Source organism: Semicossyphus pulcher, unplaced genomic scaffold, assembly GCF_022749685.1.
Source record: "Semicossyphus pulcher isolate SPU_LCO1_2020_fin unplaced genomic scaffold, fSemPul1.0.p SCAF_1, whole genome shotgun sequence".
Lineage (NCBI taxonomy): Eukaryota > Metazoa > Chordata > Actinopteri > Labriformes > Labridae > Semicossyphus > Semicossyphus pulcher.
The window spans coordinates 36,423,676-36,444,341 of record NW_027211603.1 but is presented as its reverse complement, the minus strand read 5'-3'; the positions used below and the strand labels follow the sequence as shown (position 1 = coordinate 36,444,341).

Here is a 20,666-nt window from a genome sequence, read left to right as displayed (position 1 = left end):
TCTTCCATTTTAAACTCCTCCATCATCCTCATCACCTCCTCAGTCATCTTCCTAACCTCCAGACTGACTCTCATCACCTCTAACCTAACCTTTATTACCTCCCCAGTCATCTTCTTCACCTCCAGACTCATTTATTCATATATTCATTCAACATTAGCAGTTCAGCAGTAGCAGTTAAGCATCAGTTCTTCCACAACATTGTAGCGGTAACTACCTTTTTGGATTAGAAATTTACTCTCGTTGAAAGGGGCACCACCTCCGATTAGGAGGAAAATAAACAGATAGGATTACAGGAAAATTTATCAGTCTCGTTATCTTTTTAGTAAGATCTGAACACATTGACCATAGTTCTGTAATGACAAATATAGACAGACAACGACTTTGATCAATAAATGAAGACCTCTTATTTATAATAAAATGATGATTAATAAGTGAATAAGTGAGCATACAATGAATATAAACACCATAACCAGGTAACAACTGTTACCTGGTTATGAACTAAAGTATTAACTTGGCGATAGTGATAAAGAATTTGATTTGATTTAGTTTATGGCGGATAAACGGACGGGTCGGATATCACGAAGATATCTAAATTTGGAATGGTGAAATTTCAAAATATTATACGCTACATCAACTTTTGATCACAGCAGTGTCGGGGGTTTTATGCCTACTTGTTGCAGCGTTGTCAGAGGGCTTCTCCGGTGGGGTCCAGCTGTAGTTCGCTCCAGTCGGCGGTGTCAAGGGCTCCGCAACGGGTCTCCACCCGGTGAAAGGCCGTCACTGCCGGTCGACGAATGCAAGGATCGAGGTTACTTTAGCTGGCCCGACATCCACCACGGTGGATCGGTAGAAGTCTCTGGTTAACTGCCTGGGCAAAACACGCTGGTCCCGCGTTCAGTGCTGGTAGTCAAAAGCCGAAGGCAGACAAAACTTCTTAATTAACTCGTTTAAATAACTTAAAAGTAATCTCGCCGGCCGGACGATAATACCTTCAAACTATAAAAGCGGGCTTTACTGATGTAGAAAAGAAAGAAAATCAAGCTTGCTGAGCTGGATACAATTACGCGTTACTTTGACGGTCGAGAAGTTAAGGAAAGTACGAAACAAAAGAAGGTCCGGAGAAAATAATTAAGGTTAAGAGGAGTATATATGGCTCTTTGGTGGACCGTGAATCCCAAAGGGAAAAAGAAAAAGAAGCGCGGACAAAAGAAAGTTTGTGGTTTTATCAATGTTTTGACTCGTCACTTTGTGGGCGGTCTCGGGCTCTCATCTTACCGCCGCAAACTTTCTTCGTTTAAAATAAAGGAAATTTCCTATATAATCACGTAGTTACTTGTTTACTTAATTTTCGGACAAAGTAACATATTCTTTATCACTTGTCAATAGATGTTAAGCAGTTGTTTCTAAAACACACATTAAATGAAAATAGGAACATAATCATGAACACAAGATAACTACGGCAAACATACTTTATAAGCATTATAGATTATTACACGGTACATGCAATTCCTAATCAATTGGTTGCCAGATCTAACTTTAGCGTTACTACATTAAAAGAAATAGGGGTTAAATGACTCGTTTCAATAAAGATCGCCGGATTATCAATAATTCACAGACGTATTTCAACATGTCCACTGGATGGCAGTATGACCACACGGTAGAAGTTACAGTATAATTGTAATTTCATATCTCAGTAAAAATATAACGTACAGAAGCGGGAATTGGACGATTTTGCAGGGAAACACAAATTGAGTAACATGAACTTGTTTCCTGAATGATTGGACCACAAGTTTACCTTAATTCAGAACTGATCAAAAAGTACTTCAGAACACACACAAGAATGCTCTTAAATTTATGGCTGGCGTCTGTTTTCACAGTGAGAGTAGGAGAGAGGAGGAGGTGTTGGGTGTGTTCATGTTGAGATGAGAGAGAGAGAGGAGAGACAGATAAAACATAGGAAAGGCAACCATTGTTATTCAGTGTCCTTATCAACCAATTCTTGTTGATTCGCCTTTTGGTCCTGTCAGAGGGTACATGTTTACATGTTAATTCCTTTGATTGTGATCAAAGACAATTCTACCCAGGTTCGACCAAAGAGGTCTGAGGGTCGTTGTTGATTCACCCCTTTATCTCCTAAAGGGTGGTTTCTTGAAGTGTCCGAGGACTTGATAGTCCACTGGGAAATGTTACTTTTGTCACCTTTATGACTTTGAGTGTAAAACCACTGAGAAGGTTCCAGGATGTCGGGTAAACATCCTCCCCGGTTAATCCAAAGGTCCATTAGTTGGAAAGGAATGCATTTAGAGTTAACACTCACCGATAAATGGCTATCAGTATTGCCACACTAGTGAGGTCCACCTCTGTCCTCGCTACAACATATTCCATATCTTTCATACTTATATTCATTCAACATTCAACTGCAGCATTCGCAGTTTAGCGTCAGCTCTTCAACAACATATTCAACAACATTCATACATTACATTCATTCAACATTCAAGCACAGCATTAGCAGATTAGCGTAAGATATTCAGCAGACAGCATTCACACTGCAATTTCTTCAGAAATTGCATTTTCTAGTTTAAAGATGCTCCCTTTTCTATCTATATAACATTCAAATGTATTTTTCTGATAAAATTCAGAAATGTAACACACTACATCTACCATTTCATAAATTATTTTTTTCATATTTATTTGGAATTTGGAGATTAAAGGACTTATTTCAGTACATTATAACAACATAGATGGACAAAATCTGAAAGCTGGCTGGATCATTTGTGGCAAGTTTGGTGTCAGTTCAGCATAAATGTGTGATAGGTTTCTTTAATTTTACAGTTTTGAGGAAAAACATAGGACTTCATAATTCCTTCAGACTTGACGTGCATGAAAAAATGTGCTCATTCCAGCCTATATTTTGGCATAAGTTGTAGGACGCAGGAATGATTTGTTATGAGTCTTCAGAATGGTTACCTTTAGATTGTTGCTACAGCACAACCATTTGGACAATTGGCCCACTAAGCCAGTTAAAGACTTTTGACATAGAAATGGACCTATGTGCAAAGTATGGTTTATTTTCATGCATAGGAAGACAGACTTCCTGGGATCTATTTAACATCTGTAGAAATATTCATTCTTTTCCTGAGTCTGTAAATAAGATTTTCAGGCAAAATATGAACTTGAGGTGTTTCATCAATCCACATGAAGAGATATTTATATTCTGTGACTCTCCATTCAGGAATCTATAGCTAGTAGATGTGTTGATTATAATTATAATATTCAGCTCTTGATAGCATAAACTTTGTTATATCGCAATTAAAAACAATTCATATGGCATTAAAAGCATCTTATAGAACTTTTAAAGAATGCTCAACATTTTTGACTGCTGGATGTATGAAATCAGCAACATAAAACAACACTGTGTCATCAGCCTGTGCATGACCTTTTGTTAATGGCAGTTTCAATATAACAACTACAATATAACAGATCTTTCCCTGTTTGACTCCTAGTTCCTCAATCAACATTAGCATCAAATCAAAAATATGTAGCCACTTCAAAAGCAGGACAACGTCCACAGTATGAAGTGCTTTGAAAATACAACAAAAGGTGCTGCAGAGTGTTTTTTATTTACCTTAACCCTTGTGTTACCACTATGTTTAACAGCAGAGAAAATCCCCTTTTTGATCTTTCTTCAACTCCAAATTGTTTGACTTCTACTAGAATGACCCAAACATTTGACAGAGTGAAACACTGGGCCTCATGCAGCAACAGTCTCTTAAATTTCTCTTAATTTTTTGTTCAGTGAAAAAATAAGAGAAGAACATTCTTAACCATCCCAATATGCCCTTACCCAGGAGAGCTGAATGATGAATCCCACTTGATCTCAAACTGGAGGGGCATGGGTGATCTTTGTGATTAGCATAGGTAACACCCCTTAAACACTATTTAAGGGCAGGTGCATGTTGTGCCGTGTGCAAATTGGGCACAAGGAGATGAAGAAATGGCACCGAAAAAAGGTAGTAAGAAGAAGAACTACAGTAGTCGCAAAATCTAAGTACCTTTAAATCAATTTAAAGATATAACCTGTAAGATTTTCATTTAAATAAATCTCTTTAAAGTCACTATCTATCACTGAATGAGGTAACACAATGGTGACTGAGCCTATGCCAAATCAAGAGCTCCCTTGTATCACCATTAGGTGCTTCCAAATAGAATGAAACTGAGAACAGGTACATCAAAAAGATCTGTGATGCTGTGAATGCTGTGTCAGTTGAGGGACGCACGGTTACTGAAAAAAAAAAAAAAAGTAGGGCTGTCAAAGTTAACGCGTTAATCAAGCCTTAACGTACATTCCCTTTAACGCCACTAATTATTTTAACGCGCGATTAACGCACACACGTTCTATTATTATGACCCTCCGCCCGCCCCGTAGTTTGAGTAATCAGGAAGCGATGCAGCAGTAATGTTGTGGATAGCATGCAGAAACAAACCTCCGTGAGCAGAAATGGATAAAGAAAAGGGTCTTTTAAATGGCAAGTTCAGCCTCAAAGCCCTGCTACATGGTTCTCTGGACAAGACAAAAGTTATTTGTTTTTACTGCCGATGTGAACAGAGTTACCTCCGGCAGTGTTTCCGCTACATACATTTTGCCGGTCGTTCGCCCGGTCTCCTTGTTGAGGAAGAGCAGTGAAACAGTGACAGGAGTCACAGTGCATCAGGACGCTCTCTGTCCGCACACAATCATATGCAGTTCTGTAACGCAATGTAAACATTCCTACTGTGTATCTCCGTATGTCCCTATTGTAAATGCATTGATGGTCGCTGTTTATAAAGCTTATAAAAGATGCAGATGTCATTCGGTAACGATCAATCGTTTTGATCGCTACGTCATTAATAACGTCCCTCGTGCGCACACGGCTCACTTGCTTTGAGAACTGAATTGCGAGAGAAAATATTTAATTTTGTGACTTAATTAAACAGACTGCTGTCAGTCAACACAGCAGACAGAGAGACAGAGAGAAAGAGGGGGCGGGGCCAGCAGCTGTGCAGAGAGCAGAGGTGCAGGTGTGTTGGGGGGACTGAAGCAAAGCAAAGTGATCAGATTAAAGTTGTTTGTGAATTGAAACGTGTCAAAACACACGTGCAAACAGAGAGAGAGCAAGAGAAAGAGAGCATGATGAAAAAACAGCTCCAAATGCGTAAACGACAGCTGAGGAGCAGAGGCGCTTGTCGACTGGCGCGGAGAAATGCGCGTCTGGTGTGAACGGAAGTGCTCAGGCAATCTAAAACGGCTCAGTAGCCATTCATTCGTCTCATATTACATGTGTATGATCTCTCAAAGTGTGATCTCTGCATAAGTTAACAGAATTATAGAATAGGTTAACAAATTACATTTATTAAAAAAAAACAACTATTGCCTATTTAAGATCAATTAGTAGATTGATTTGTAGAGCAAGTTTGTGAAAATTTGCAATAATTGCTCAAATTGATCTCCAGCACACCACGCTCACCACATCCTTCATAAAATACCATCCATGCTGGTCTGCACCCCAGAGTGTGTGCGTTCTAAATGTTCAGAAATAGTCTGCAAGGAAAACACAACATCCATGGATCTTATCTATTATATTATCCAGGGCCTCTCTACAGGATTTTTATAACTGATTGTTTTGTTTTGTTTTTTTCTTCAGCAATACTGTGACGACATCTTCTCAAGGGCTCCATTCAGCAGCTGTCAAAACTTACTGGATAAGGAAGCCTTCATTAGAACCTGTATGGCTGATATGTGCTACTCTGAAAACAACACTGAATCCATGCTCTGCAAAACAATCTCAGAGTTCTCCAGACAGTGTGTCCATGCAGGCGGCAAGCCTAAACAATGGAGGAGTCAATCTTTTTGCCGTAAGGATGCTGACACCTGAAGATGACTAAATGTATTTGCAGTTCATCTGAATGTGCTTGCTCATGAGTTGCAGTGTTGAGTAGGATGGTACAGTCACAGTAAAGTGTTTGTCTCCACAGCCAAGACATGTCCATACAACATGGAGTTTATGGAGTGTGGCAGTTCATGTCCTGATACCTGCTCCAACCCTCAGGCCAGCAAAGTATGTGAAAACCACTGCCATGATGGCTGCAGCTGCCCTGCTGGTATACATACACATTTTACACTACAATAACAAGCTTACATTACATGCAAGCATGATCTATTTTATGGTACACGTACATACATAAAACATGACAGTAATAATAGTTATGTCTTCTCCCTATTGCAGGAATGATCTTCGATGATATTGGTAAAACTGGCTGTGTCAAATTTAAACAATGTCCCTGTGTGCACAACTACAAAGTCTACATGCCAGGAGAGTCCTACTCTTACAACTGCAGATCCTGGTAAGACTGGAGACCTTTATTGAGGTGTCAAATTTAAGCAAATTAAACAGCAACCCTGGTTTGATATAAAACCCGGCGAATGTCACATGTCTTTGCCCACTTTCTTCACTCTTTCACCTCTTTCTTCATTCCCCGTCTTCTTTTAGCTGACCTGTCTAATGAAACGCCAAAAAAAGCAAACTTTAAAAGAATTTTTGGAGGCTACTTTCTTAAGTTTGATTTTTGTTATTTAAAAAAAAAGGTTCTTAAATTAGTTATTAGCAGAGGTGGGAGTAAGCACACCTGTGCAAGTCACTGGCAACAAAGTGATTGTAAAGGAGCGGAGACTAAATTAAAACATTAATTGTTTATCAAAGAGCTGCTTAAAACACTAGAGAAAGGGGTCAATGGCATGTAGCGAGAGGACACACATTAACAATTCACCTGTAACCAGTTAGTCGTGTGCATGCAGCTCAGTAGCTAGCAACATGGCCGCATAATGTTAGTTTACCTGGTTATATGCCCTCGAATCAGTCCCCCAACTGTCAAAAACTTCTTCTCAATAAAATCCATAATTGATTAGAGGCGAGTCTAACACAGCTTAAACATAATGTTCGCTTTCTAGTTCACGCTTGACCAGCAGATAAATTAGCTTAACAGACACACCAACGTACCTTTCTTTGTGGGTTTTGAAGTGACGGCTGAAGTTTTATGTGGTGGTCGTTGTGTCACACGCATACCTTGCAATTCAATGTTTTTTCTTTTTCTTTTTTTTTTCTTTTTATAGTCATCCATGACATACCTCTTAAATCCAAATTAAACGATTTTTGGTGTAGCGCCCTCCATGTTTGCTGCCAGTGTTGCCTCTGCTGCGTCCTGTAGTTTGCTAGGTTTGCACTCACTGCACCAAAAATCACCCAATCATGTTTCTAAACATAACGTAAATAATGCAAATATTTAATTGAAAAAAAGTCACAAAAAAGTCTCAAGTCATTAATGCCAAGTCAAAGTCAAGTCGAGTCTTTATCAATGTTAGTCAAGCAAGTCTCAAGTCCTCAAATTTGCGATTCGAGTCCGACTCGAGTCAAGTCATGTGACTTGAGTCCCCCACCTCTGGTTGTTAGTCTTCACCTCTAGTTTTCTTAATCTATATTAATAAACAGCAAACAGCTCATATAGAGAGTTTGTTCAAATCATTGCTTAATCAAATGTTTACACTAGTCAAGTAATGTTTACTATAAAGGGATAGTTGGGTTTGTTTGAAGCGTGGTTGTATGAGATACTTATCAATAGCAAGTGTACTACATACAGTGGATGCCGGTCAGCACAGCCCAGGTGTTTAGAAACTGGCCGGTGTGCCGGCAAGGAAGCTAGGCTATATGCTGCTGCAGAGTGGGTCAATCCCACACATAATGTATCCACTTCTAAGGAAGGCTCACCCAAAAATAAATAGTGGTATCAATTGTACGCTATATCTGAAATCAAAATTCACTTTTTTGAAGATATCACCGGTGGTGCCTGATTGATTTTTTGTCCTGGATTGTTGAAACAAAATGTGTCCTGATTACCTTATAGATTACACCGAGTTCTGTTGAGTGATCATGGTGTTAGATAGGGGTGGCTGCTCTTCTAAATGTAAACATTCACACACCAGGCACAACACTGAGACAGCTCCATGTCTGATTAATGCAAAATCAACGCAGAATGCTCCTGGTGGACTCTTGCTAAAAAGCAATAATGTAAAATGGTAAATGGACTGTACTTATATTGCTCTTTTCTAGTCTTTGCAACCACTCAAAGCTGCCTTTACACTTCATGTCACATTCACCCATTCACACACACATTCATACATTGATGGCAGAGGCTGCTACGTAAAGTGCCCAACTGTCAGATCAGATATCACATTCATACCTGTTGGCTATGCCACCGGGAGCAATTTGGGGTTCAGTGTCTTGCCCAAGGACACTTTGACATGTAGTCTGAGGGAGCTGGGGATCGGACCTCTGACCTTCTGATAGAAAGACGACCGACTCTACCACTGAGCCACAGCTGCCCCTAACCATCAGGAAAGCTAGCGCCAAATAAATGAATGAAACAACTCACCAATAGCACCCCCTACTGGAAACAGGAAATGTCATATTTTACGCTACAAGCCACTCCTCCAAAGCAGTGAAACATATCCACCTTAAATGTTGGTCAGGAAAGCATGAAGACCTTGATTAAGGTTCATAGAAAAATCTGTGAGACACGTCTTAGACTTTGATGTACACCTAATACTGAACATGTCCATCTCAAATTTAGATAGAAAGGCCTTAAGACCTTGAAGGTGATTTTTTTTGTACACACTGACTTTTCATCAAGGGCATCTCTCTGGCAGTGCGATGTTTTACCATGAAAGAGAAGGTTGTGTAACTCCTGTATACAAGGTTCAATCTGTTCTAAATTCCATGTGCTTAATAAGAGTCCCACCCTGAACAGATCTACACTCTAGGTTTATTGTCATAGTCATAGTGCCACTCCCTGGTGACAGCTTGTATCAACTCTTTTACACATTGTTTAAGCTGTACCAAATTTAACAGGTTGGATGACAGTGCTGCCCTGAACAGACCTGCCTATAAATTATTGGTCATAGTCATAGCACTACCTACTGGTAACAGCCAGTAGTAACTCTCAAATACAATATTCCATCAGCATGTATGATGACAGTCTCAGCCTGAACAGATCTACATATACATTTTTGGGTCATGCTGATAGCACTACCTACCTGTGCACAGCCCGTGGCTGCACCCAGTAATGGATTATCGCATGGGCAAAGTGGGCATGTGCCCAGGGCCCTGAGCCAGTTGGGGGGGCTCTGTGAATAAAATAGTTTGAATGTTATTTTTTAAAGTATCGATTAATTTTCATAGAAGTAATGAGTCATAATTGGTTGCGAAGTGGCGAATGATGTTGGTGAAAGGGATGACATGGATAGTGTGATGTCAGTGAGACAGCGAAACAACAATATATTATTTCTGCCGCTATGCAGTTGTGGGTTGCCCAATGCTATTGTGTGACCATATTCTTGGTGAGGGGACACGCAGTCTAACCTGACGATTATCTTTCCAAATTAAGACAGACGCTGTGTACGTTTACGCATGAGGCCCAGTAGCGTAACTTAATTTATTATTTAAATCTCCAGACAGGCTGTCAGGTTCACACAGGATCCTATTAAATGTATTACATTTCTGTGTTTACCATCAAAGAAAGGTCATCTGTAAACATATTTGTTTACCTATTTTTGCTGCTGGAAACCATGGGTATGTTCTCTACTGTGTGTGTAATGTACACTAGACCATCTTTATTAATAACTGTGGGAATGATTGTCAGTGACGAGATGTAAGGAAAACTTAAGAGAAGGTGCTTACAGTGCCAATATATATTTTTTTCCTGTTGTTTTCTTCACCCTAACGTGCGCATCGATGCAAAGGCCTGTTCATCGCTGTTTATGACTTTAATTTTTGATTTTGTTTCTCCAGCTTGCATTCCCCTCAAATCTACAACATTAGAATAGTCATTAATTATGTCTGAAACTAATCCTGCTGTACGCTGGTTTTGCTCTGGACATATACGTGAAAACACTAGCGCTTGAAAACTAGCACAACAGAAACAAGCTTTCTGGTCTCACTTCCTTCAGCCTGCTCCAGAATTACTCATAATGGCAAACATTCTTCATCGCTACATTTTACTTGTGGAACCTTTCTCAACCTTGTGTTCATGTGTGTTTAGTTGGGAACAGAGAGGACAGCGGGTTCCGTCCTGGGGACGAGGAGCAGTCCTATTTTTTAGGAGCTGCAGGCGGCAGGCATATGAAGTTAAATAATGTTTCCTGAGACTTCGGTCTATGCATTCCTCATCTGTTGTTCCTGCTGATATAAGGTTAGCCTGTTTGCAGGGAATGACATAGTCTTCCTAATATTCCTCTGCCATTAATTTCAAGCAGGGTGCAAAATACAGGGGTTACAGGGGATTTGTTTCTGCTTAGACTTCATGGTTACACTCAGTGAAAAATATGTGCGCATAAAGTTGGGAAAATATATCAAAGACAAAACAGGGTTCACTACTTGCTAACTTTGGATTCACTTCTAAAAAGCTGAACCAAAATTACGGAGACCTAGCTAACAGTGGTGCATCTGCAGCTTCTACATGTACAGGGGAGTTGGGGGCTTCTCTCCCACCCAGTCACTCCCAAGAACCAGGTCAGGTTGAGTTTAAGATCTCCTCTCAGGGAGACGTAGGTGATGCGGTGGCTGCTAGCAACAGTAACCTATGGGCTGGTTGGACAACAAAATAGGTGGGTGAATGGAAAGAGTGCCTCTGGTGGTCAATTCTTTGTTAAGGTAAGAGAATATTTTTTGATCTCTTGCCCATATTTCCTGCGATTGAATTTTTATAGACCTGCTGTACATAGTCTACTATGAAAAGCTTTACAGCGACACAAGTGTGCATGTGTAGGGTTCCAGTTTGAATGCGCTCACAGGCATCGGGTTAGCGAGAGAGAGGTGAGTGTGCTGTGAATTCTGTTGCAGGGCGTAGTGGTTGCGTGGTTGTGTGAGTGGCCTTATTGTTAACGATATTAGCCTTGGTGATGTGCACGCAACGTGTGTATATCCTCGCTGATTGCCATGGCTTGTGTCCATGAAATCTTATATATTGCATATTGAGTCTGTGTAGGGTAGGGCAGGATCCCCGATTGCCACTGGGTATTTCTCACACTGGTTTCAAGTTTGCATAAAACATGCTTCATACTTTAACCATGTTATAGATAAATGTGTTGGATTTCTTCAGTATTAATTCCAGCCTAATCTGCCTATTAAACCAAGTTTTTTTCCAGAATTTATAGAAAAAGCACCAGAGTAATTTGAACACTGCTTCAAAAATGTGTGTGTGTGTGTGTGTGTGTGTGTGTGTGTATTTACTGACAGTAAGTGTAAAGATGGCTTGTGGAAGTGCAAAGAGGAGGACTGTCCAGGAACCTGCTCTGTGGAGGGAGGAGCTCATGTCAACACCTTTGATGGAAAAATGTACACCTTCCATGGAGACTGCTCCTATGTTCTAGCCAAGGTAGCACACACATCATCTGCAATAAAGCTAGTGTACCACCACATACACACCAGAGTTATACACTGCACACAAGCAGCATGGGCTGGTATCCATCTATGCTGAGAATTATATCACAATGTTGATGTTGATATAATGTCATGAACTAATGAAAGACCCATTAAGTTTTTGGTGAACAGAGCTCTCTGAGTTTGTCATCAGGAAACAGATCAGTGTTTGTCATTAATACAGTAATTTTATCCCCAATGTGTGTTGCAGCAAAGTAGTGGCTCTTCATACTCTGTGCTGGTGGACCTGGAAAAGTGTGGTGTCTCTGAAAGAATCACCTGCCTCAGATCTGTAACTGTGGCCTTAAACAGCAATATTACGGTAAGCTGCACACAGATATGCTATTCACGAATTTGTCAGGATACACACTGACAAACAGGTATTCATTATTGTAGTCTGTTGGGTTTGGAGTTTTGTAAATCATTTATCATAAGATTATTAACAATACTGTTGGACTCTAAATCTAAAACGTTTCTTTCTACACTCTGACAGGTGATGAAAATCCTTGCGTCTGGGCAGGTTCAGATAAACCAGATTCGTTCTGAGCTTCCACTGTCTAATCGTGAGTTACTTCAACATATATATCAGGAGACACACAGCATGTCATAGAAACAGCTATAAAGACCCTCAAATCATCAGTTACAGTCCTTTGGCCTTATCATACGCCTGGTGCAAAGCGCAGCAGCACGCAGAGCAAGGATCGTGTCTAATTTCCATCCGAGGCAATTTTTTACGCCCAGCGGCCACGTTGTGTGAATAGCAAGCGATCTTGCACCCATGTGAGTGTTCATGGGCGAGTTGGTCTTAAAGTGAGGTGTGGTCGGGCAAACAGGTGGTGCATTGCTATCTTGAGGACGCAGACTGTGCCATAGACCAACAAAAACCTGGTCTAAAGATAATGGCGCGGTCTGACTCTGCTCTTTAAAGGGCGCATTATGGACATACATCGGAGAGTTCACAAGACGTATCTGCTTGTTACACACACAAGGATGGACAGCAGCACTTCTACTCATAAGGAAAAAGCAGCTGTGTTTGCAGATACAGTGAAATTAAGTTGGTTGTGGGACAGAGGGCTGTGAGACGGCAAGCTTTTCTTTCCCTCATCTCTTATAACCACAATACTGCTTTCGATTGGTTACTGATCTGGTGAGAAGTGCCGGAAGACGTGGACAAGCTTACTGCTGCCTCATACTTTGGATGAAGCACAGGCAAACATACTTTGGATGAAGCACAGACCAATTAGTAATAAAATAGTGCCTCCAATCCACATGTACACAAATCATAGTAGATTACCCAGAGTGCCCCTCGTGAGCCAGTATTTCACCGCTCAATGAAGTCCAAAAATGGTCCCCAAACCTCTTTGAAAGTGTCTTTTTTACCATTAACCATATGTTATCTTTTCCATTGTAAGGCAAGTGGACATTTCCTTAAGCCATTGACCAATCCTGTTCATACTTTTCTAGGCAAGAGCTAACCAGCGTTTCTATGAGTGCTTTTACATTTTTTTTTTATATGACGACTGGTTGGGTACAAACCCAGAATAAAGACTTTGGGTTCAAGAGGTAAATTAACTGACCCGACTGGTTATATCATATGGCTTACCTCCTTCCAAAAATCTTTAATTTTTGTGCAGTCCCACAAACAAAATATATAAAGTCCCCCTAGAGTTATTGGTACTTTTAAATGTGTTTAACTTAGCAGGAGTTACATATGTTCGCATCGACCAGCTGTATTGTAAAAGTTTTAACCCAGTATTCATAGTCTGAGTCTGAGCCTCAATACAGATGCTATTCCATTCGTAATTATGTCCTCCTGAATGTCTTCCTTCCAAGAATTCATTGTGTGCATAGCGGACTCAGTTAGCCAGGCATTGGGATGAGACCTTGTTCTCTGAACTGGATTCAGGGGGTTCTGCTAGATTTGACTTCAGGGGCGTTTTGAGGAAGCCCTTTATCTATAAACTGAAGAGGGACTGCCAATATTTCTATATCTAAACCCTATTTTTCACATTTTGGGGTCTGATAAATAGGTACAGAAATGTTTCCAGTTACTGCTGTAAATACTTCTATTGTGAAATTGTGCCCAATTTAAGTATGTCTATGTTAAGTGCTTGTTTTTGCCACAGGCTGAGGTGACTGACAACATTACTGAAAGGGTGTATTACAGAAAAATCTGTGTGGATAGAGGCAGATTTCTTTTCAAGTGCAGATGGTAACATGTTGAACAAGAGAATTTCAAACAATCTAACAGTAATGTGTAAATTTGAAATTTTAAAGCTGTAACACTGAGTTTTTCAATGTCTTCTCACTGCTGCAGCGGAGTTCTTGGCATTCAAACAATCCTCCTTATACATCGTGGTAAAGCTCAAGATGGGCGTAGTGATTTTAGTCCAGCTGAAGCCCAGGATGCAGGTCTTCATCAAGATGGACTATTCACTAAGAGGAACCACTGCTGGTATGCCTCCACCTTATTGTTTCTGGAAAACGCAGAACCCACAATTTAGCAGGTTCATCTCGTGGTTACTAGCATTTAAAAAAAACGTCTCTTAACTTTTCCAACAGGTTTGTGTGGGAACTTCAACAACAAAATGAGTGATGAGTTCAAGGTGATAAGTGGTCTGGTGGAGGGCAACGCTGCAGCTTTCGCCAACACGTGGAAAACCAAAGGAAGCTGCCCCGACATAGCTACACGCTTAGGAAATCCCTGTGACCAGGGCATCAATCGGGGTACTACTTTATCTCTTCTCCTGCATCTTGCGTCATGTCATATTACATCTCATTTCAAATAAACTATGCCAGACCATACCATACCATACAGTTAACAATGCCTTTTTGTTTTGTAACCGCTTCATTTCTCTTTGTTACTGGCTCTCAGAACAATTTGCCCGGTACTGGTGCTCCAAAATAATGGATCGCAATGGAGTGTTTGCACCGTGCCACAGCACTGTTTCCCCTAATCTGTACTTTAAAGTGAGTCTGCACACACAATGCTATAATGACAAATAAACTCAAGTACTGTCCCTGCATTAATAAGTCCATGCCTGCTCTGTCCCCTTATAGAACTGCATGTATGACAGCTGTAACTGTGATAATAGTGAGGACTGCATGTGTACCGCTGTCTCCTCATATGTCCTCGCCTGCTCAGCAGCAGGAGTCCATCTCAGTGGCTGGCGGAAAGACATCTGTGGTGAGTAAAACAAAGGCCCTCCTTTTATTTATTGTGGTAATAGAAAGGCTGGGATTGTAACAAGCAGCTGATCAAATGCAACATAAAAAAAATCAGGAGGCAGTAAGTAACTGGAGGCAAGTGAGGAAAAAAATGTTTTATTTGAATCTAAATTGTTTTCTCTCCTGTATTATTTACTTTAAAGGATAGTTTGTATTATTTTAACTGGGTTTGTATCAGATACTTATCAATAGTCAGTGCAACACCTACATTAGATGGATTCTCAAAACCACTGGTTGGAGGAGTTTAAGGAGCTGTGGCTCTTGCTTGCCCCTCAATAATATGTTTAATGCAGCACTAAGCCACTATTATTTAATGAGGAAATCTAAGCAGAGTACATACAATATTGTTTGTATTGTATTGAATCATGTCGAGCATAGAACAGGAAGGGAAACTAAAAAATATTATTGTAACAATCCAGGTGCACCCTGCACCCTTTGCCATTTTGCTTTTGTCTGTCTGCAGCATCCAGAACATAAGTTTGTTGTTTTTTTCTGGCAGATGCACTTTAATTAAGGGTGTCATGATTTTGATACTAATTCAGAAATAGATCAGAGGGACCTTTTGATTTGGAACAGGTTGCTAGTAGTTGCTCACGGTGGATTCATGTTGGGTCTCTGTAAATAATATAAAAAGGTGTACAGCCCAGAACTGGATAATGCTACAGCTTACACAGACTAATTTAGAATATCCAAATGCAGCATGTTGTTTGAAAATCAGTGTACATGTGCAGATTCCAGGCATAGCCATCAGTGGTAATTAAAAAGGTTAAAATCAAAGGTATTACCATGCAGTAAGAGAATGGTTCACACCCCTCTCTAATGCTAACTCATTGTGTATCTTCTCCACCAGGCCAATACAGTTTATGTCCAGCAAACATGGTCTATCATTACAACATGACCAGCTGCCATCGTAGCTGCCGTTCCCTCAGCCAACCTGACTACTCCTGCCAGGCCAACCTCATCACAGTGGATGGCTGCGGCTGTAACGAGGGAACCTACATGAACGACAAAGGCCAGTGTGTGCCCAGTAAAGACTGTCCCTGCTATTATAAAGACGACATTATTCCTGCTGGACAATCTGTGACAAAAGATGGCCGCCCATGGTAAATACAGAGTGACGTGATTTCAAGGGTTGGGCATGGGGGTGAGGTAACAAACACAGCTGTTTAGTTCATAGTGAGCAGTGAATTAAGTTCATGGACAGTCATGATCAGCGCAAATTATTTTGTGAATCAGGTCCTGAGATCAGGCAGAAAGCAGTGGCAAGTGATTTCGTGGTCACAATTTTGTGAATTCACCCAATTGTGTATTGTGTAGACTCACTTTGCCATACTTTGAAAACCCCTGCTTTAGATTATAGATAAAAACATATCAGGGAGAGCCATTGTAATGGAAACAACAATTTAATTTTAGAACACAGGTATTTTCTGTGACATGCTGTTACACATAGAACTTACTCTATAATCAATTTAATTGAAGGACCAAGAATGAAGCCTGATGATGACATTAACACTGTTTCTGTGTCCCTTCGTACCTGTTCTCACAGTTACTGCAGACATGGAGCTCTCAGCTGCTCAGGAGGGTCACAAAGTAGGTTTACACATGTTCAAATATTGAACCCAATTCCCTGTAATTGTTCTCACCAAAAATGTTTATTGTGCTTACCTGTTCAATTGTTTAATCCATAACATTCAGTTATTGCAGAGGTCTGTTACGTGTTGACAAGTATTTTAAATACTCTTCCAAATCCAAGCTGAAACAAAACAATGTATTTTTAATCACACAATGTTGTTGATGTCATTACGTCAATGCCTCCTGTCGGTTTGACATTATTGTCTCTATTATGATTTTGTTTCTGACTACCCAGGCCCAACATGCAGCCCCCCCATGGTTTACTTCAACTGCTCCAATGTTCCACCTGGGGCTACTGGGACTGAGTGTGAGAAGAGCTGCAGCACTCTGGACATGGCTTGTGTAAGTGTTGCTTAGCACTCTCACACTCACAGAAAACCTACAAGCACAGGCTCTGTTTGTCTGAAACACCTTTTTTGCCCTCCACTTTGCTTGGCTACAGGTCAGTACTGGCTGTACACCAGGTTGCATGTGCCCTGAAAGCTTGGTGTCAGATGGAGCAGGAGGCTGTATCAAAGAGCACAAGTGTCCATGTGTGCACAATGGACAGGTCTACCAAGCTGGAGAAACACTGACTGTGGACTGCAACACCTGGTTTGTACAGGGCCTTACATACACACAAGTAAACTATTGTTTCCCCTCAATAATAATAATAATTATAATAACAATGTTATATTTGTTGTCAACATTTTTAAAACGTACTAATTTAAGTGTTATTTTCCAATTATAGTGTTTTCAGGTGTTTGTGTGCTATTATCTCAGCCAAACTGTATTTTGTAGTAACACACAAATGCCGCATAGGAACTGGGCAACTCACTGGGCAACTCACTGAACTATTCACAGCACAACGTTACAAACCTTTCATTTAAAAAAAAGCCTGGTTAAGTTATAAAGGGATTTCATGAGTTTCAGAAAATGTGACCAATTATACCAGTCAAACTGAGCAAATAAGAAATGAAATCCTGCCTTTTATACTAATCTGCCTCAAATAAAGGCCTGCCACCCACTGGGGTTGAAGTAAATAAAGGCCCCATTCACTTCACATTAATAATTATACATTTAAAAAAGGAGTGCTTTTCACATTGTTTTACTTCCATAATTCTTTAGCCTTGGGATTGCTTGGAAACTCAGCTCTCATATGGCGGTGTCAATATGGTGTGATAAAATGCAAGTGTCTCTGAGTGTGTTTTCTTTCCAGGAATGGGATGATAGGTGCATGTGTTGTTCTACATATATTCAACCATTGCCGATGTCTTCCAAGATCCTCGCATCTTTTTTGCTTGAACAATTTTTAGGTTTTTGTTGCTTTTAATTTTTTAAAATGACTAAAGTGTTATTTATTTTATAAAGTGACATTGTTGGTCTTCTATTGACTTTCCTCTAAATTCTGATCAGCAACAAGCCTCTGACCTAAAGTCTACAAGCATTAAATTTGTCATTTTGAAGTAGATACTCTCTTCAAAGCAAGGCAAGTGTACTTATATACTGTAGCACATTTCAGGAAGAAGGCTATTTAAAGGCAAATGATAAAACAAGATAAACAGCAAAGTAAAGATAAAATATAAATACCTAAAACAGAAGTTAAAATATAATAAGACACTAATACAATTTAAGCATTAAAGTAACAGTGATAAATAATTAAAAATTAAACACTATAGTATATAGTATTCCACTGTCTCAGGTTATGGACATGCATTTTTCTGGGAGTTTGTTCCAGATATACGGAGCATAAAAACTGAATGCTGCTCCTCCATGTCAATGTTTGGTTCTGACTCTGGGGACAGAAAGCAGACCTGTCCCAGATCACCTGAGTGGTCTGGGTTGTTTGTACTGTGTCAGTAGATCACAAATATAATTTTGCCCTAAACCATTTAGTACTTTATAAACCAACAGTAGTACCATAAAATATATTCTTTGACAGACAGAGAGCCAGTGTAAAGACCTCATAATGGAGGGATGTGATCCACGTTCTTGGTCTTAGTGAGGACTCTAGCAGCAGCATTTTGATTTAGCTGCAGTTGTCTGATTGTTCTTTTTAGGGAGACCTGCACATACACTGTTACAGTAATCTAGTTGACTGAAGATAAATGCATGGAGGAGTTTTTCCAGATCCTGCTGAGACATACAGTATTTTTTGATATATTCTTAAGGTCATGATAGGCCCACTTTGTAATTTTTCAGGTCTAAGTCCAGACTACACTCACATTTCTGGATTGGTCAATGGTTTTCAATGGTAGGTTGAAGTTATACGCTGACTTTTACTCATTGGCTCAAAAAAAGAAAAGACCTAATTTTTGAGAAAGAAGAAAAATATGGCACATCCACTAATTGATTTGTTCAATGGGTGACATTGTAATTTAGATCTGTATGTCACCTGCGTAGTTAAGGTTACTAATTTTTTAAAATCTGAGCCAGTGGAAGCATGTGGATGTTAAACAGAAGAGGCCCAAAAATTGAGCCTTGGGGAACTCCACATGTAATATTGGTCTGCTCAGATGTGAAGTTACCTATAGACACAAAGTTGTCCTTGTCCTTTTGAATAATCAAACCAGTTTACTTCGGTGCCAGAGCCATCCACTGTTCAAGCTGGTAGATCATTATATTGTGGTCAAATGTGTCAAATGCGGCACTGATATCCAGTAGTACTAAGACTAAAATTCAGCCACTGTCTGTCTTTAAGCCAATGTCAGTTATCACCTTAGCAAGAGCAGTCTCAGTGCTGTAGTGTGGTCAAAAACCAGACTGGAAGATATCAAAGCAGTTGTTCAGTGTCAAGAAGTTGTTAAACTGTTGAAAAACAGCTTTTTCAATGATTCTACTTAGATTTGACAAACTGGTAGGCCTTTCATTTTGCATTAGTGACTAGATTGTTCTTTTTTAACTGTGGCTTTATGACTTCATTTTTCAGGGCCTCAAGTTGACAATCTGTGTCAGATCTGATGCCATGACTTTTAAACTTTTTTGAAAAAACCTGTTATCAAGACAGCAGGTGCAGGATTTTAGGTGTGGTATGATGTCCTCCAGTCGTGTAATATTGTGTCATTGTAAAGTTTGCTGGTACTGGCAGATTTGAGCCCAAAAGCACAACAGTGAGACACCCACAAAATAATAGGAGAGTTCTGTTTACTAGGTTAGAGTTCAAGCAAGGTCAAGACCAGGAGTTCAATCAAACAGGCAATCAAGCAGGCAAAAAATCCGAAGTCCAAAAGCAGGTCAGAATAACGAATAATGCAACACTGGAGAACTCGGCAGAAACAGCAACACAAGACAATCTGGCCGGGAACAAGTGAGAGTGGGCTGGTATAAATACCAAGTGACTAAAGAGGGAATGGAATGGTAAGAGAGGGGAATAAGCTGATCACCTGGCCTGAGAAAGTGGCAGGATCTGAAATGGCAAGAGATTTAGTGATGAATGATGATAAAAACAAAACATATGATGAAATAAACACTATAAGTTGGCAGGGGTCGTGACAGAGGCCACGATTAACTCCTTGGTATCCTCCTCCATGGAAGGCAGAGGTTAAACATGACTTCAACTCACCAAAGGCATCCTTAACCACCTGAAGGGGACGTTCTAGGAGGTGAGAGCGGTGAGGGGAGCTGCCACTGAGCTGTAGTTCCTAATGAATCGTCGGTTGAAGTTAGCAAACCCTAAGAAACGCTAAAGCTCCTTGAGAGTAGAGGGAGTGGGCCAGTCCTTAATCGCCGTAGTCTTGGCTGGATCCATCTGGACACTCCCTGGGTTGATGATGAACTGCAGAAATTACACCTCAGAAACATGAAACTCGCACTTTTCCGCTTTGACAAAAAGCTGGTTCTCTAGGATTCACTGAAGCACCTGCCGCACATGCTTCTGTTTGGTTTTGGAGAAGATGAGAATATCATCCAAGTACACAAAAACATTGATATTGAGAATGTCGCGAAACACATCATTTACCAAACCTCGGAAAGGCCAAAAGCATAGTCATGGCCTTGGTCTCCAGGGCAGATAAGGAGAAGAGCCTTCCCCTAGGGGGTGATGTGCCAGGGAGGAGGTCGATTGCACAATCATATCATCAACGTGGTGGCAGTGAGGTGGCACGAGCCTTATTGAATACCTTTTTCAGGTCCAGGTACTCTTCTTGAACACCAGGTAGGTCTGGAAACTCAGAAGGCAAACTCTGACTAGGAGCAGATTACAGGACAGACTTAAGACAAACAGCATGACAGTGAGTACTCCACTGGAAAATAGATCCTGTCCCCAATCTTTGTGTGGATTATGTCTTCTAAGCCAAGGGAATCCTGGGATAACAGGTTGTT

At 40.3% G+C, this 20,666-nt stretch overlaps 1 protein-coding gene across 1 annotated transcript in view; it reads left to right on the top strand.

Annotated features, from left to right (window-relative positions):
- LOC138591548 (mucin-2-like) overlaps positions 1 to 20,666 on the top strand; it is a 95,161-nt gene that overhangs the window by 18,779 nt on the left and 55,716 nt on the right. The window contains exons 6-19 of the mRNA XM_069662219.1: positions 5,682 to 5,892; positions 6,013 to 6,138; positions 6,264 to 6,381; positions 11,325 to 11,463; positions 11,719 to 11,829; positions 12,001 to 12,070; positions 13,825 to 13,962; positions 14,070 to 14,234; positions 14,383 to 14,477; positions 14,568 to 14,698; positions 15,596 to 15,838; positions 16,282 to 16,325; positions 16,603 to 16,709; positions 16,810 to 16,961. Of these exons, the coding sequence (XP_069518320.1) occupies positions 5,682 to 5,892; positions 6,013 to 6,138; positions 6,264 to 6,381; positions 11,325 to 11,463; positions 11,719 to 11,829; positions 12,001 to 12,070; positions 13,825 to 13,962; positions 14,070 to 14,234; positions 14,383 to 14,477; positions 14,568 to 14,698; positions 15,596 to 15,838; positions 16,282 to 16,325; positions 16,603 to 16,709; positions 16,810 to 16,961 (1,850 nt within the window). The remainder of the gene's footprint in view (positions 1 to 5,681; positions 5,893 to 6,012; positions 6,139 to 6,263; positions 6,382 to 11,324; positions 11,464 to 11,718; positions 11,830 to 12,000; positions 12,071 to 13,824; positions 13,963 to 14,069; positions 14,235 to 14,382; positions 14,478 to 14,567; positions 14,699 to 15,595; positions 15,839 to 16,281; positions 16,326 to 16,602; positions 16,710 to 16,809; positions 16,962 to 20,666) is intronic.